The following is a 12,545-nucleotide window of genomic DNA, read 5'->3' on the forward strand; positions in this document are numbered from 1 at the left end:
CTTGCGGAAATGATGCTTGGGGCAAGGTGCTGAGTCTAGCAATAGGAGGAACCTGAGGGAACAGGCTGGAAATGACAAGTCTTGATTTGAGGAGAAATTAATGAGGTGATTTCTCAAGGACTGGCCTGTGGCCAAGCATCTCTGTTGCAGTGTGACTTCCCCCGGGGTAACGTGGAATCTTCATGGCAGAACAGGTAGCTGTGGACCCAGGCCACGCAGGGTACAGGGCGCTCTTTTAGCGTTTCCAGAACATTACAGGAGGAAGATGCCTGTTTTGCCTGTTCCGCTTTTGTCCTTACCATTCCCAAAGGGGACCTGGTCAGGGTAAGGGATAGATCTGAGTTACGATGCATTTGGGTATCTGCCAAGATTCTGACAGCAGGGCAACACTCCTTGTCTACAGACAAGGAAACAATTATCTCTGGTTCTGAGTCATTAAGAAAAAGATCTGTTTTCTCTATCTGAATGCCCAATCCAGTGATCTCTTGAAAAATACTATCAGGCTGTCATTTTTTTGTCCCATGGCGCTAAGACGACATAACATAGTAAGTAGCAAAAGACAAATGGCAGACCTACCTGAACAGTGGGGAATCCTGACAAACTTGGTGACATCCACTCTTTGGCTCATGTCCCGGGTTGTCCCCCTCCAGCCCAAGGTGCCACACACTTTCCCCCTTTGTGTGGGCTCCGTTTTGCTTGGGCCCAGGGCTTTGGTGCATAACCTTGAGTGCCCAGATTTCAGTTTCTTCTCCTCTATCTCGGTCTTCAGCTTCTTGTTTTCCTGTTGCAGATGGACCATTACATTGTGGAGGTGGCTGGGGAAGGAGAGGGAAGAGTCGGTGGGTGTTTGGTATGCTCCGGCTCCTCGGTTCCCCACTGGAAAGGACAGATAAAGGCCCACAGGAAGGAGGGCCATGGACATCTGGTTCCTTCCAGAGCTAGCGCTTCCACATCTGTTCTGTGGAAATGGATGCCCATGCATGTCCCCTGGAAGAGGCCCAGTCCTGGGGTTGGGGTGGACTCCTGACCCACTGAGTCATCTCAGCTCTGGCTCTGTTTTCTCATTTTTAGATGGGGACAACTGAGTTTGACAAATGATAGAAATGTGACTGGAAGAGCTAGAAGGCTGTTACGAACAACTCTGATCACACGTCCTCGGTTTCTCATGGCCATGCCTTGGAAACACTCTCACACGGTTCTGATGTTAAAGTCCAAGTTCTTTCACATCCCTTTGCTGAAAGGTTGAAAGCACAGGGATCTGGCTCTGTTGAGAGCTTGGGCAAGTAACTTATCCCCATTTTACAGATGAGAAAATGGTGGCTGTGAGGTAGGTAAGGGGGGAAGGTAACTCAGCATATCCCCTGTGGCTCCATCAGTGGTGGCTACTCATAGCAACAGTTGCATTTCTCAATGTTGAGGGCAGTGGTGACTGGCTCTGAAACCAGACTTCCCGAGCTGGACTGCTGCTGGCTCTGCCACTTACTAATTGTGAGGCCAAGGGCAGGTTATTTAGTCCCTCAGTTCCTCTCTTTTCTCATCCATCGGTAGAGACTATAATTGCACCTAACTGGTAAGGTCTTAGGAAGATTAAGTAGGTTAATACATGTAAAGCATTTAGAACAGTACCTCACATGTGCACATAAAAAATATTACTGGAGCTATTATTATTATTCAAAGGTGGCTTTCCTTCAAATAGGCTCAAGTCCACTGAAGAATGAAACAGAACTACTTGGAACTTGGCACAATATAAGAAAAAGCCTGACATTCTGTTATGCTCAGATTCTGACCATTTTTCTTTTAGTTAAACCCTTTCGGAAAGTATTTTTGTCCTAGTAAAAACTTTCATGGGTTTTTTTTTCCCCCTAAAGGAAATTAAATGAAGTATTCATCCTCAACTTCTTCTCTGGGCATATGGTTTGCCCTCTTGCTCTCTGTAAACCTGGCTGGAGCCGAAGACACGCCTTCCCGTGTAGACCCTCATGTCATCAACACATTACACATGCCCTGGGCTTGCAGGTGGGGTCCTCACCGCCCCCCCCACCCCCCCGTCCCTGGCTTGCTGCCATGCCCACCGGTTCACTCCTGTCAGCATCCCCAATGGCTTCTCCATTCCTACCTCCTTATCCCAATGATCGTGTCCTCTCTTTCACCTCAGCCACCCCTCTCTAGGTCAAAGCCTGGCACTGAACTTCTCACAGATGGATTCTAGGTGTGCTGAGATACTTTCATCCTTGGTACAGGGCATGGGGCAGCCGCTGATTGGTCAACTTTGCCAAACCAATGCCACCCCAGGCCCTCTCAGTGTGCCAAACAAATGTGGTCATTTTCTAAGTGTTCTCTGACAGAAGATTGGGAAGCACTACCCTAGAGCTTGTCATTACCTATTACTGTACATCTCAGTTTTAGACACCCATATCTTTAACCTCTATTCCCGAACTTCTAGCAGTCCTCTCCTACCACATTCTCTGCTGACCCAGCTTTGACCATGAAAGGGAAGCAAGGCCACAGGGAAGGAACAAGGTCCCCAAATGACCACCTGGGACAGAGGAACCCCATCAACCTGGATCTGTCACCTCCTAGAGATGTTCCTTCTATGTTCCTTCACTTGGAGATCTTTGTTAGAGCAGCTTAGCCCCTACCCTAACTAATACAGCCTGCTTTCAGTGCCTGTGGCCTCTGAGAATCACAGAAAATGACAGTAGGAAGGCACATGGAGACTATTAACATCTTGCATTGTTGTTGAGGGTATTATGGCCCAAAGAGGTAAAGTGATGTGTCCAAATTCACACAGATGCAGATAGGGCCTGGAATTTTTCCAAGGTCCCAGGCCTTCCCTGGGGTCTTTGCATGCATCCAGTGAAAAAGCCAGGCTGGCTCCTGGCTGACCCTTCTCCTTAGGGCCCAAGCAGCAGCCAGGGTGGTGCGGGATGACTTACTCCTTTTCACCAGTCAGCTTGGCGATATATTTGACCTGTTCACGGAGCTTGTTTCCTAATTGCTCATTGGCGATCCTGTAATAAAATGCACAAGAGAAAAGAGTTCCCAGACCACTGTGAGCAAGAGCACGGGCTGGCTAAACAGGACATTGGGTGTTCTCAGTAGGGCTTCTGCTGGGCCCCAAAGCTCGAGCCTCTTGGCACCTGGCAATTAAGAGGACTCTCCATACTCAACTCCTGTGAAAATCCCCTGTGATCCCAGGTGAGTTCCAGGGATCCAGGCAGTGACACCGGACACAAAGCTGGGAGAGCTGCTCCACATCTAAGGCAGCTGGGCTTCCTATCTCATCCCCAACCCACGGGTGTGGACTGGGACTGGACCAGCTTCCCAGAAGGGCTCTGTGTGTGTGTCATACTGTTCTTCGGCACATGTATGGGTCCTCAGTTCAGCCCAGGCCTTGGAACCCTACTTTTTTCTTCCTTACTTACTTCTGCTCTTTTGCCCATTGCTCCATGTTGGTCATAATCTGTTCACTCTCCCGGTGCAGCCTACAGGTGTCTTTGGGCACAGTCCGCTGGGGCAGGCAACAGGACTTTGGCACAAGAAGAAAATGGGACAGTAATGGGAGGGAGCACAGGCCCATCACCTCCCTACTCCCAAGTCAGGCCTCTTCTCTCCTCCTGGGAGGAGAAATGTGGACTCTGCTGTCTGCCCCTGAGGCCGGAGTTGGAATCGCCACGGGAGGACTCCACCTCCAGTGGTGCAGGTTGCACCCACCCAAGGGTGACACCTCTGAGAAGGCACTGTTTATAGTAGAGACAGAGTAGATCTGTATATTTACGGTAAGGATTTTCAGGCCAAAGGCATCAATTGAAGTGGCTTGTTCTAAAAGAGGAATACGGTAAGCCAGTTTTTAATATGGAAGAAAAAAATATCTCGAGGAGGAGATATCTAACTGGAGCAAAGGCCCTGTGGCCACCCCAAGGTATCCTGCGGATCCTGCCATGAATTTCATGGCCCAGGGTGCCAGGCATGGGCGTGCCTGAGCTCCGTTAGCTGACTCTACTGCAGGATAAATAAAAGTGTCAGGCTGGGCTTGGAGGGGAACTGCCCAGTGGATTATCTAAGTCAGGGGTCACTGCTGGGCCCGACAGGAAGCTGTGTGGTTGAAACAGGCACTGTGGGCTTCGAGACCTGGCAGTACAGAACAGAACAAGTGTTCTTTCCTTGCTCCCGGGCACCTCCACCGCAACCAAGGGCAGTCTGGCATCCCGGTGGTTGTGGGATGTGCTGGCAGGGACTGGGAAGGAATGACCAGAAGCTGAGGAGTACCTACCTCCTTATCATCAGCAAGGAGGCTCTCTTTCAGGGTGGCCATTTCCTCCTGGAAGGCCCGGAGCTGCTCCTCTTTAGCGGCCAGCATCTTGAGGTCACTCTGGTGCTGCTTCTGCCACTGCAGCACTTGGCAACTCATCTCCTCCAGCTTCTTGTCGAAGGCGTGTACCTGCTCAGAAGTGCAAAGTGAGGAGGAGACCCCAACTTGCTGTCCTGACCCCAGGGGACCCATGAGGGGGCTAGAGGGACCTTTCTCTGCTCTGGGAGATGCGTTAGGGGGTATTTTATTTCCACTGGCCAGCAGAGGGCACCCGTGCTCTGAGAGTTGCCTCTAGGCCTTAAACTCACAGGGCAAACAAAGGGAGGGAACCCATTAGCCAAAGGGAATGGTTCAGTGCTAAATAGTTCTGGGTGCAAGAGGTGACCTTGGGGCCCTGGGACAGGAAGGCAGCATGAGCCCCAGACTGCTCCTCACCTCTAGCTCACTCTGCTGGTGGAAGCCTTGAAGTTTTTTTAATTCCATGTTGAGTTTTTTCATCCTCTCCTCATAAGCCATAATTTCATCTTCCAGCTGAACTTTCCTATCTTGGGCCTGCGTCAAGTTTCGGTGCAGGCTCTTGGTCTCTGATATTGTATGATTGAGCTTCAGGTAAAGAAAAAGGGGATGAGAGTGGCTGTCAGAGCCCTTTGGCCCTCTCTGTTGAGCTTTGAATGGAGAAGGGTTCCAATCCATCCCTGTCTTCTTCCCAGGGTGGCACAGACACCCTGTCGCTTTCCTAGTGTCCCAGGGAGGATAGGAAGTAACAGTGGTTGGTTTTCTGCATCCCCACGTTCCCTCCCTTATTTCTTCTCTTTTTAGTCCTATGAACTGATCAGCCAGAAATGATCAGCACAGGGATGGGGCATGAATTTCCTTGATAATCCAGGTTTTGTGAAAACCTTCCTCTGGGATCACCCATGGGCAGAAAGATCATTAGATCTGGTCTCCATCTTTGCTCCCCCTAGCCCTCCCCAAAACCCTCACTAAGGAGAAGCAGGCTTTCCATGGACAGACATCCCAGCTCATGCAAGGGTTTGCAGACAGCTTTGGTGACAGCCAGTAGTGTAGGAAACTGACTCCTATGCCTCTCCCACTGCTAGGATATTTCTTTGCCCCCAAACAACCCTGGAGATACAGGGCGTGGCCCACCTTTTCAAGAGCTTGTGTTAGGTCATCTTGGCAGGCAGCCGACTTCCGGGATAATTCCTCATAGGCTTCTTTACTGACCATGGTCTGGAGATAATGCTTCTCTTTCTGCACAGCCTTGTCTAGCTGGGCCTGCAGACTCACTAAGGACTCCTTCTGAAAGGCTACCTTCAGAGAGGGGGAATATCACTGTCAAGGTTCGTAGCTATAGAGGATTCTGAGTGTCTACAGGAAACGGACAAGCACTGCACTCTCTTCCCTATATGTGACAATGCCCCATCTCCATCTCATTGTTGTAAAAGGAAGAGCTGCCTTTTCCAGGCTCTTCTGCTGTCCCCTCCCCACAGTTCCCCTTCTAGTTACATGTCCCCCAAATAAAGGACCAAAATAAAGGACTACTGGAGGTACTAGGTCATGATGTGTCAAGCACATGGAAAGTCCCTTTCACAGACTCTGCAGCCTATGATAAAGATCTGGAATCCAAGTCTAGGATGGGAGATGTGCTACAATGTCTCAGTTGTGTGATATTTATGCCTCACTTTGTTCCTGACATAATCCATTAGATTTGTTCCGCCCTGAAAGTGGGGCTGTGCATGCTTTCTTCATCACTCTGTCTTGCCACTTACAGCTCAGGGTATGGCACATAATAGGCGCTTAGTTTAATAATTGCTTTGGACTGAATGAAATATTGCATTAGGCAATGTTCAGAATCAGAGATGCGTTAAATCCATAGTTCTGGCAGAAGTGTATTTAAAAACTAAAGTCTGTGTCTTAAACTTAGTAATGAATATTCGTGCTAGTTAAAAGGAATGGAGACCTGGGGTTAGCGAATCTGTGTTGAGATCCAGTTTCTGTCATTTACTTAATCTCTTTGAGTCTCAGTTTTTACTGCTGCAAATCAGGATACTTTCAACTGCTTCACAGAGTTTTTGTGATAATCAAATGAGATGTAAAAAAAGACTTTGTGAGTATAAATACTACACAGCTGTGAGTTATGATCATGAAGATGCTAAGTAATCAGCCATTTTATTATATAGCTGAGGTACAGGACAGAGATCTACACCAAAGTCTGGAAGCCGGAGGGAGACCTTAGAAATGCATATGCCTCAATTTTGTTTTTTTTGTATCCTAGTATACCTGCATTCTTCCTGTGGCCACACACACAGAAACATACTCTTTTGGGTTTTCTTCAGTAACTGCTTAGTGCCTGAAGTTTATTATTTTTTCAAATGGGATTTTGAGTATCTTTGACCTTAGGAATTAGTATATTTCTGCCTGCATATTTACATGTCTGGAGTGGGGGTAAAACTAATCCTAAAGATGGAATAATTTGGTCTTCTGGAAATAAAAGTACACTGTTTCTAGAAACTTCTGAAAAATGTCAACTGGGTCTGCAGAGAAAACCAGGGGAGTCACAGGAAAAATCATAATTCATTGTAAGCTCTTGATAGTTGGTGGCTGAATCGAGAAATGTTATCATAGAAGTGAGATACTAAAAGGTGGTAAAAAAAATCACAATGATGCTAGAAGCTAAAATGGAAGGTTTATCTTAAATTTCTCTAACATGAGTGGTTTATCTTAGGAAAAGATATATATATATATATACACATATATATGTGTATATATATATATGTATATATATATACACGTATATATATATATGTATATATATATACACACAGAATCAAGGAGTTTTAATAAAAGTTCTCATAAAGATTTATGGTTTTATAGGTAAGTTCCACTAAGTCATCCTTGATTCCTTACTTGCTCTCACATTCATCCTGTCAGTTAGTCTGATCAACTCTGCTGCCAAAACACATTCTGAATTTGCTATCTTCTGTCTTCACTGACACCACTCTAGCTTAGATAACAATGGCCCCCCAACTGGTTTCCTCACTTCCATGCCCATTCCTTCCCCTATCCCCAATCCAGTTCCGCACATCAGTCAAAACTGTATTTTGAAAACTTAAGTCAGATCAAATCACCTCCTCTGCTCCTCGAGGAGATTTCATCAATATCTATCAATTTTTCTTAGAATAAAACACAAAATTTCTTAACAGAGTTCACAATGTCTGCCCCTACTTATTTCTCTACTCTCATCCTATATCAAGACACTTCTTGATTACTACATTGTAGTCATATTGGCCTTACTTCACTTAGAATGTTCCAAAGAGTGACTGAAAGAGTGGTACATGATACACAGCGAGCATTTATGCTTGGACTGCAAGGGTGGGCCAAAATTAGGATCAATTAATTTTACTCGCCACATTACAGGGAATATCGTACTGAAACGTGAATTCCATTAATATTAAAAGCAAGAAAAGGATGCCACTGTTGAACACTACACTGTAGGGACTGTCTAATGCAATAAGGCAAGAAAAATAATATATTACAAAGGTTTAGAAAATTGTTGCTTGCAAATGATCTAATCATAACCTAGAAAATCCATGACAAGCAACTAAAAAACTATTACTGCTTATAAGTAGATTTAGCAAAATGTACAAATACAGAATAAATATATATACAAATAAATTAACTTTCTTATTATTAACATTAATTAATTATAAAGTATGGTAGAAAATGTCCTAGGATCAAAGAGATGAAAAGAATCTCCATATATAGTGCATTGACTTCAGATGGGAAATTTTAAAATTCAGATATGGAATATTGATGAAAGAAAAATGTATTTTAGAATGCAAAACTAAGCCTCTTTTTAATGGCTATTTCAATTGATTCACAATTGGGTCATGCTTTTAAAAAGTGGGACATGCTTATACACACAAAAAAACCTCTAGCCTCCTGATTCCCATCAAAGGAATTCTGGATTTAGTGCTTTTACTTCCACATTTACACAACTGTCTTTTGGCAAATATAATGACAGACCCTTATTAAATACTTAAGTAGTACCCCTTTTTTACAGAGGTTCCTTGGGGATCTGAGTGACTTAGAACTCAACTCTGGATCACAGCAAAGGAGAGCTTTATATGTCTGGAGGAAAAAACTCCAGAAACATGAGTTTCTATGCTGTCTAATATGGTAGACTCTAGGCACATGAGGCTATTTACATTTAAATAAAACTAAAATTAGTTAATATTAAAATTATAAATTTATTTCCTTAGTCATACTAAGCCATATTGCAAGCACTCAACAGCCACACAGAGCTTGTGGATAGAGTATTAGATAGCTGTAATTTAGAATTTTCCATCATTGCAGAAAGTTCTATAGGGCAGTGCTATTCTTATACTTAGAATAGTCACAGCATTTTAAGACTTTTTTCTTTTTTATATTATGAAGGAATCAGAGCTGCTGGTTTCTCACTTGTAACCCAAGAGACCACCTAATAAGATCTCTATTTGTTTCTCGCCCAGAAAGATGGAATGTATTCACATGGGGAAAGCACTGGCATTCATACTGAAGGGGGAAGAGATTTGATGTTTGGCTCAGATGGTCCAGCTTCAAATACTGGTCCATCCCATCCTAACTAATTAGTCACTTTAAGCCTCAGCTTTTCTTTTTCTGTAAACTGAGGATCATAGTAATGTATGTCTTTTTGGAGTAAAGCAGATGCAAGGCATATAAAGGACGTAAGTAGACAGTCAATAAATGATGACTGAACTCAAGCACAGTGCCTCATGTATGTTAGATGCATTTACTCCTTTCTGTCATTTTTATTGTGTAATGAAAAATGACCATCTCTCCCTCTACCCCGTTTTTGTGCTTTGGTATTACTTTTGGAAGTGTTCCCTAGCAAATTGCCCTAAACAATGGATTCACTCAACTCTGGTCTCAAATGCGACATTGGAGGACTTGATGCCAAAGTACAGATAGTCTGGGAGCTCCACCAGATGTTTTTAAATAAGACTTTCCACATGTGGAAGAAACATTTCTTTGGTTGAGCAACTAGTTACTGAAGGCGTTCCCCACTTCAAGGAGGGAAGCAGAGCTGCAGGTACCACAGGATGCACATGGGCCCAGCATTTCTGTGGTGGGGGAAGAGCTAGGAGCCAATTTTAGTCAAGGGACACAGGATTCAAGTTTCTCACCCCCTCAGGGTTTCTGTCTACTCACCTCACTAGTCAGCTCTTGGATGACTTTCTGGGAGGTGGTGTTTTTGCTGAGAGAGGACTCCAGTTGTGTAGAACATTGCTTAAACTGTATCTTGAGATTCTCATTTTCTTCCTCCAACTTTCGTAAAGTCTCTTTTGACTGTTCCCCAATTATAGAACAAAGCCCAGAAAAGAGGTGTTACTCTCAGACTCCTATATAACCCCACTCCTCCCTCCCTCCCCCACAGCTCCATTCTGCACCCTGTTGTATCTTGGGCCTTCTCTTTCCTCCCTGCTTGACTTTCCCACCTTCCCTCCCTCCGCTCCTGAGATCTGAGCACACACAGACTCTGTATCCCACCAGGTCTGCCTGGGCTCACGTCTGGCCCTGTATTTATGACTCCCACTCTTCCATGATTCTCCTTCTCACCATCTTTTCTTTCTTTTTTTCTTCTTGTCGCAATGACTCAATCTCTACCTCCAGCAGCTTCTCCTGTTCTTTGCTCTTTTTCAACTGTTCCCGTTTTTCCTCTAGCAACCTTGTTACTTCCTTAAGCTCCTCTTCTAGAGTGCTTTTGGTGGAGGCTAGCTCCCTGTGCTGAGAACATAAGACTGAACTGAAAGATCTTCTTGGACTGCATATTTTTGGGAAAACAAACAAACTTAACAATTGTACCTGGGGGAGAGCTCAAATAAATATGAGGGCAACTCCTTGGTTATTTAGCATGTATGATAAAAAAATTTCCCTCTGATGTTCAGCAACACTTTTAATTTGTTAATTTAGATATATCAATTTATTTTATTTATAGATCCAGTTCCAACATCATCAACCTTCTTTCTCACTTAACAGATCTTTCCACATAAAACCTTTTTGAATAAAGTGAAAAAATATGAGAAAAACATAAAAAGAATAATTTAGAGATCAAAGGCTTTAAATTAATTGACAAGGATAGTTTTGAATCCCAGGAAAAAACCCTCATTGTCCTTTGACTACTTTTAAGCTTAGCACTTGAAAATGCTTTTTATTGGTCATAGGAACTGGAGCTGACCAGCTGGCTTTGCATCCTAACATAATTCTGGACAATCTGTTCACCATGGATTGGCCGTGGCATCTTCCCAAGTAAAGACAAATTTATTTAATGTTAAGCAGAGCAAATGCTTGAGCTGGCTGCCTATTTGCCCTTCATACCTGGTGCTGAATGAGTTTTATACGATCTAGTAGTTCATTCAGTTTCATATCCTGCTCAGTCACTGTCTTCTGAAGCTGCTTCTTTTCCCTGTCTGAGTTTTCAAGCTTCCTCAGGGCCTCAGAGAGTTCCGACGTCAGCTCCTCTATCCGTTTCCTAAAGCAAAACGGCAACAATAGGAGGATGGACTTTGGTGTCTGCGTTGGTGGTCTGTGAGCTGGCTGCATGGGGTTTGCTATCCGTCCTGAGACTGGCTCACTAGAGACAGGGCCTCTCTCTGAAGGTGAACCTGTGGTACCTGTGGGGCGTAAGTTCCCCTTCAGCCAACAAGGAATCCTTTTGCAGCTTCTGAAGTTCTCTCTGCAGCTCCTGGATGGTGTCTGCCTTCTGCTTCTCCAAGAGAATGCAGCTTTGCAGCTTCCTCTGGGAATCCTCCAGGTTATTCTTTGCCATAACGGCCTCTTCTTTGTATTGAGCTGCTTGCTGAGCTGCCAAAGACAGGAGACAAGCTAGGGGCATATCCATGTGAGAAGAGAGTATGTGTGAAGATCAGATTCTCAAATCAGGCCAGTTAAAATGTCTGTTCAATTTCTAATCTGTCCTCATTTCTTTCCATTTCATTATCACTCCTAAGGAGCTCGGTTAAATTATCTGCCATCATTATCTCCAGCTGTGGTCTCCTTCTCAACTAAAATTAAATAAATTGATAGAAACTGCTCGGTATCTCCTATGCAACTCATCCAGTCATTAGGGACACATCCTGACCTTCATGGAGTTTAGAGTCTAGTGAGGGAGCCATACTGGCCCCTTGATAAAGAGACCACAGTGATGATAAACTTGCAATGACGTTGAACTCAGGAAGCAAGATCAATGTAAGAACAGTTGGGGATGGACTCGCAGAGGAAAAGAGGCTGAGCTGTGCCTTACGAGAAGGGAATTCCAGGTGGGGAGATTGTTAGAGTAAATGCTTCGTGAAGGGAATACCGAAGGCATGTGAGAAGAGGATGGGGAGAGACGGGTTTAATTGGAAAGGAATCTGGACAGGAGTTCTGGGAGACAGAGCTGAGTAAGTGCATGGACTAGAGGAGGCTTTGAAGGACTATGAAAGCCCGAGAGAAAGAACTGGAGCTGATTTCGTGGGCTCTTGAGCAGGGAGCTGACATAAAGGGAAGAGTGCTTTGGGAACATTGGAAAGAATTAGAATGGAGAAAGAATTCCTACAATATCATTTAGCCCACATCCTTCCCTTCATTGCATATGAAGGGAAAAACACCCAAATGAGTTGCTTACTGGAGTTTCTCTAAGCCAACTGTATCCCCACATCCAGTAGTTTCTACTATCGTTTCTACTTTAAACATTGCTCTTCTGTCTGTTTTTTCAGCCTGGGATACTGGAAGAAAGGTGGTGTCACTATGGAAATAATTATAGACCTTGTAAGGAGGGAGAAAAAACAATTTTAATGCAGGGAAGAGAACAGGTTCAGTTTTGGGGATGCTGAGTTAGGGGGGAAGGCGGGCCACCCCGGTGGAGCTAGTCTCTGAAGTCAAGGCTGGCCACAGGTGCGAAATCAGGACCAAGGCTCTAGGTTTGGAGTCATCTGCAGGGAAGCGCAGCTCCCCGGAGGGGAGGTGCTCACTAAAGAATGAGTGTAGAGGGAGACGAGAAGAGGAGGAGGGCAGAGTCTTAGGGATGAATGAGTCTGTCAGAGCAGGAGGGAAACAATGATGATATTTCTGGGATCTGTTGTGTCTCCAAAGCTAAGAAACACTTGTTGAGGCATTGGGGGCTGACGGCATAGATACACAGAGTCCGAGGATGGTAAGGAAGGAAGCCGGACTGTGGGCCTTTTACTTT

The 12,545-nt window shown here is 44.8% G+C and overlaps 1 protein-coding gene across 1 annotated transcript in view; it reads right to left on the reverse strand.

Moving 5' to 3' along the window:
• Positions 1 to 397: 397 nt before the first annotated feature.
• Positions 398 to 12,545, reverse strand: part of PMFBP1 (polyamine modulated factor 1 binding protein 1) — a 43,366-nt gene continuing 31,218 nt past the window's right edge. Inside the window, 12 exon segments of the mRNA XM_054579031.1 lie at positions 398 to 451; positions 454 to 523; positions 525 to 815; positions 2,937 to 3,011; positions 3,426 to 3,529; positions 4,274 to 4,441; positions 4,748 to 4,915; positions 5,462 to 5,626; positions 9,527 to 9,664; positions 9,935 to 10,102; positions 10,694 to 10,847; positions 10,990 to 11,179. Coding sequence (XP_054435006.1) covers positions 398 to 451; positions 454 to 523; positions 525 to 815; positions 2,937 to 3,011; positions 3,426 to 3,529; positions 4,274 to 4,441; positions 4,748 to 4,915; positions 5,462 to 5,626; positions 9,527 to 9,664; positions 9,935 to 10,102; positions 10,694 to 10,847; positions 10,990 to 11,179 — 1,745 coding nt within the window.

This window comes from Pteronotus mesoamericanus, unplaced genomic scaffold, assembly GCF_021234165.1.
Source record: "Pteronotus mesoamericanus isolate MK-2021 breed Mesoamerican mustached bat unplaced genomic scaffold, CSHL_Meso_final contig_52, whole genome shotgun sequence".
In the NCBI taxonomy this organism is placed as follows: domain Eukaryota; kingdom Metazoa; phylum Chordata; class Mammalia; order Chiroptera; family Mormoopidae; genus Pteronotus; species Pteronotus mesoamericanus.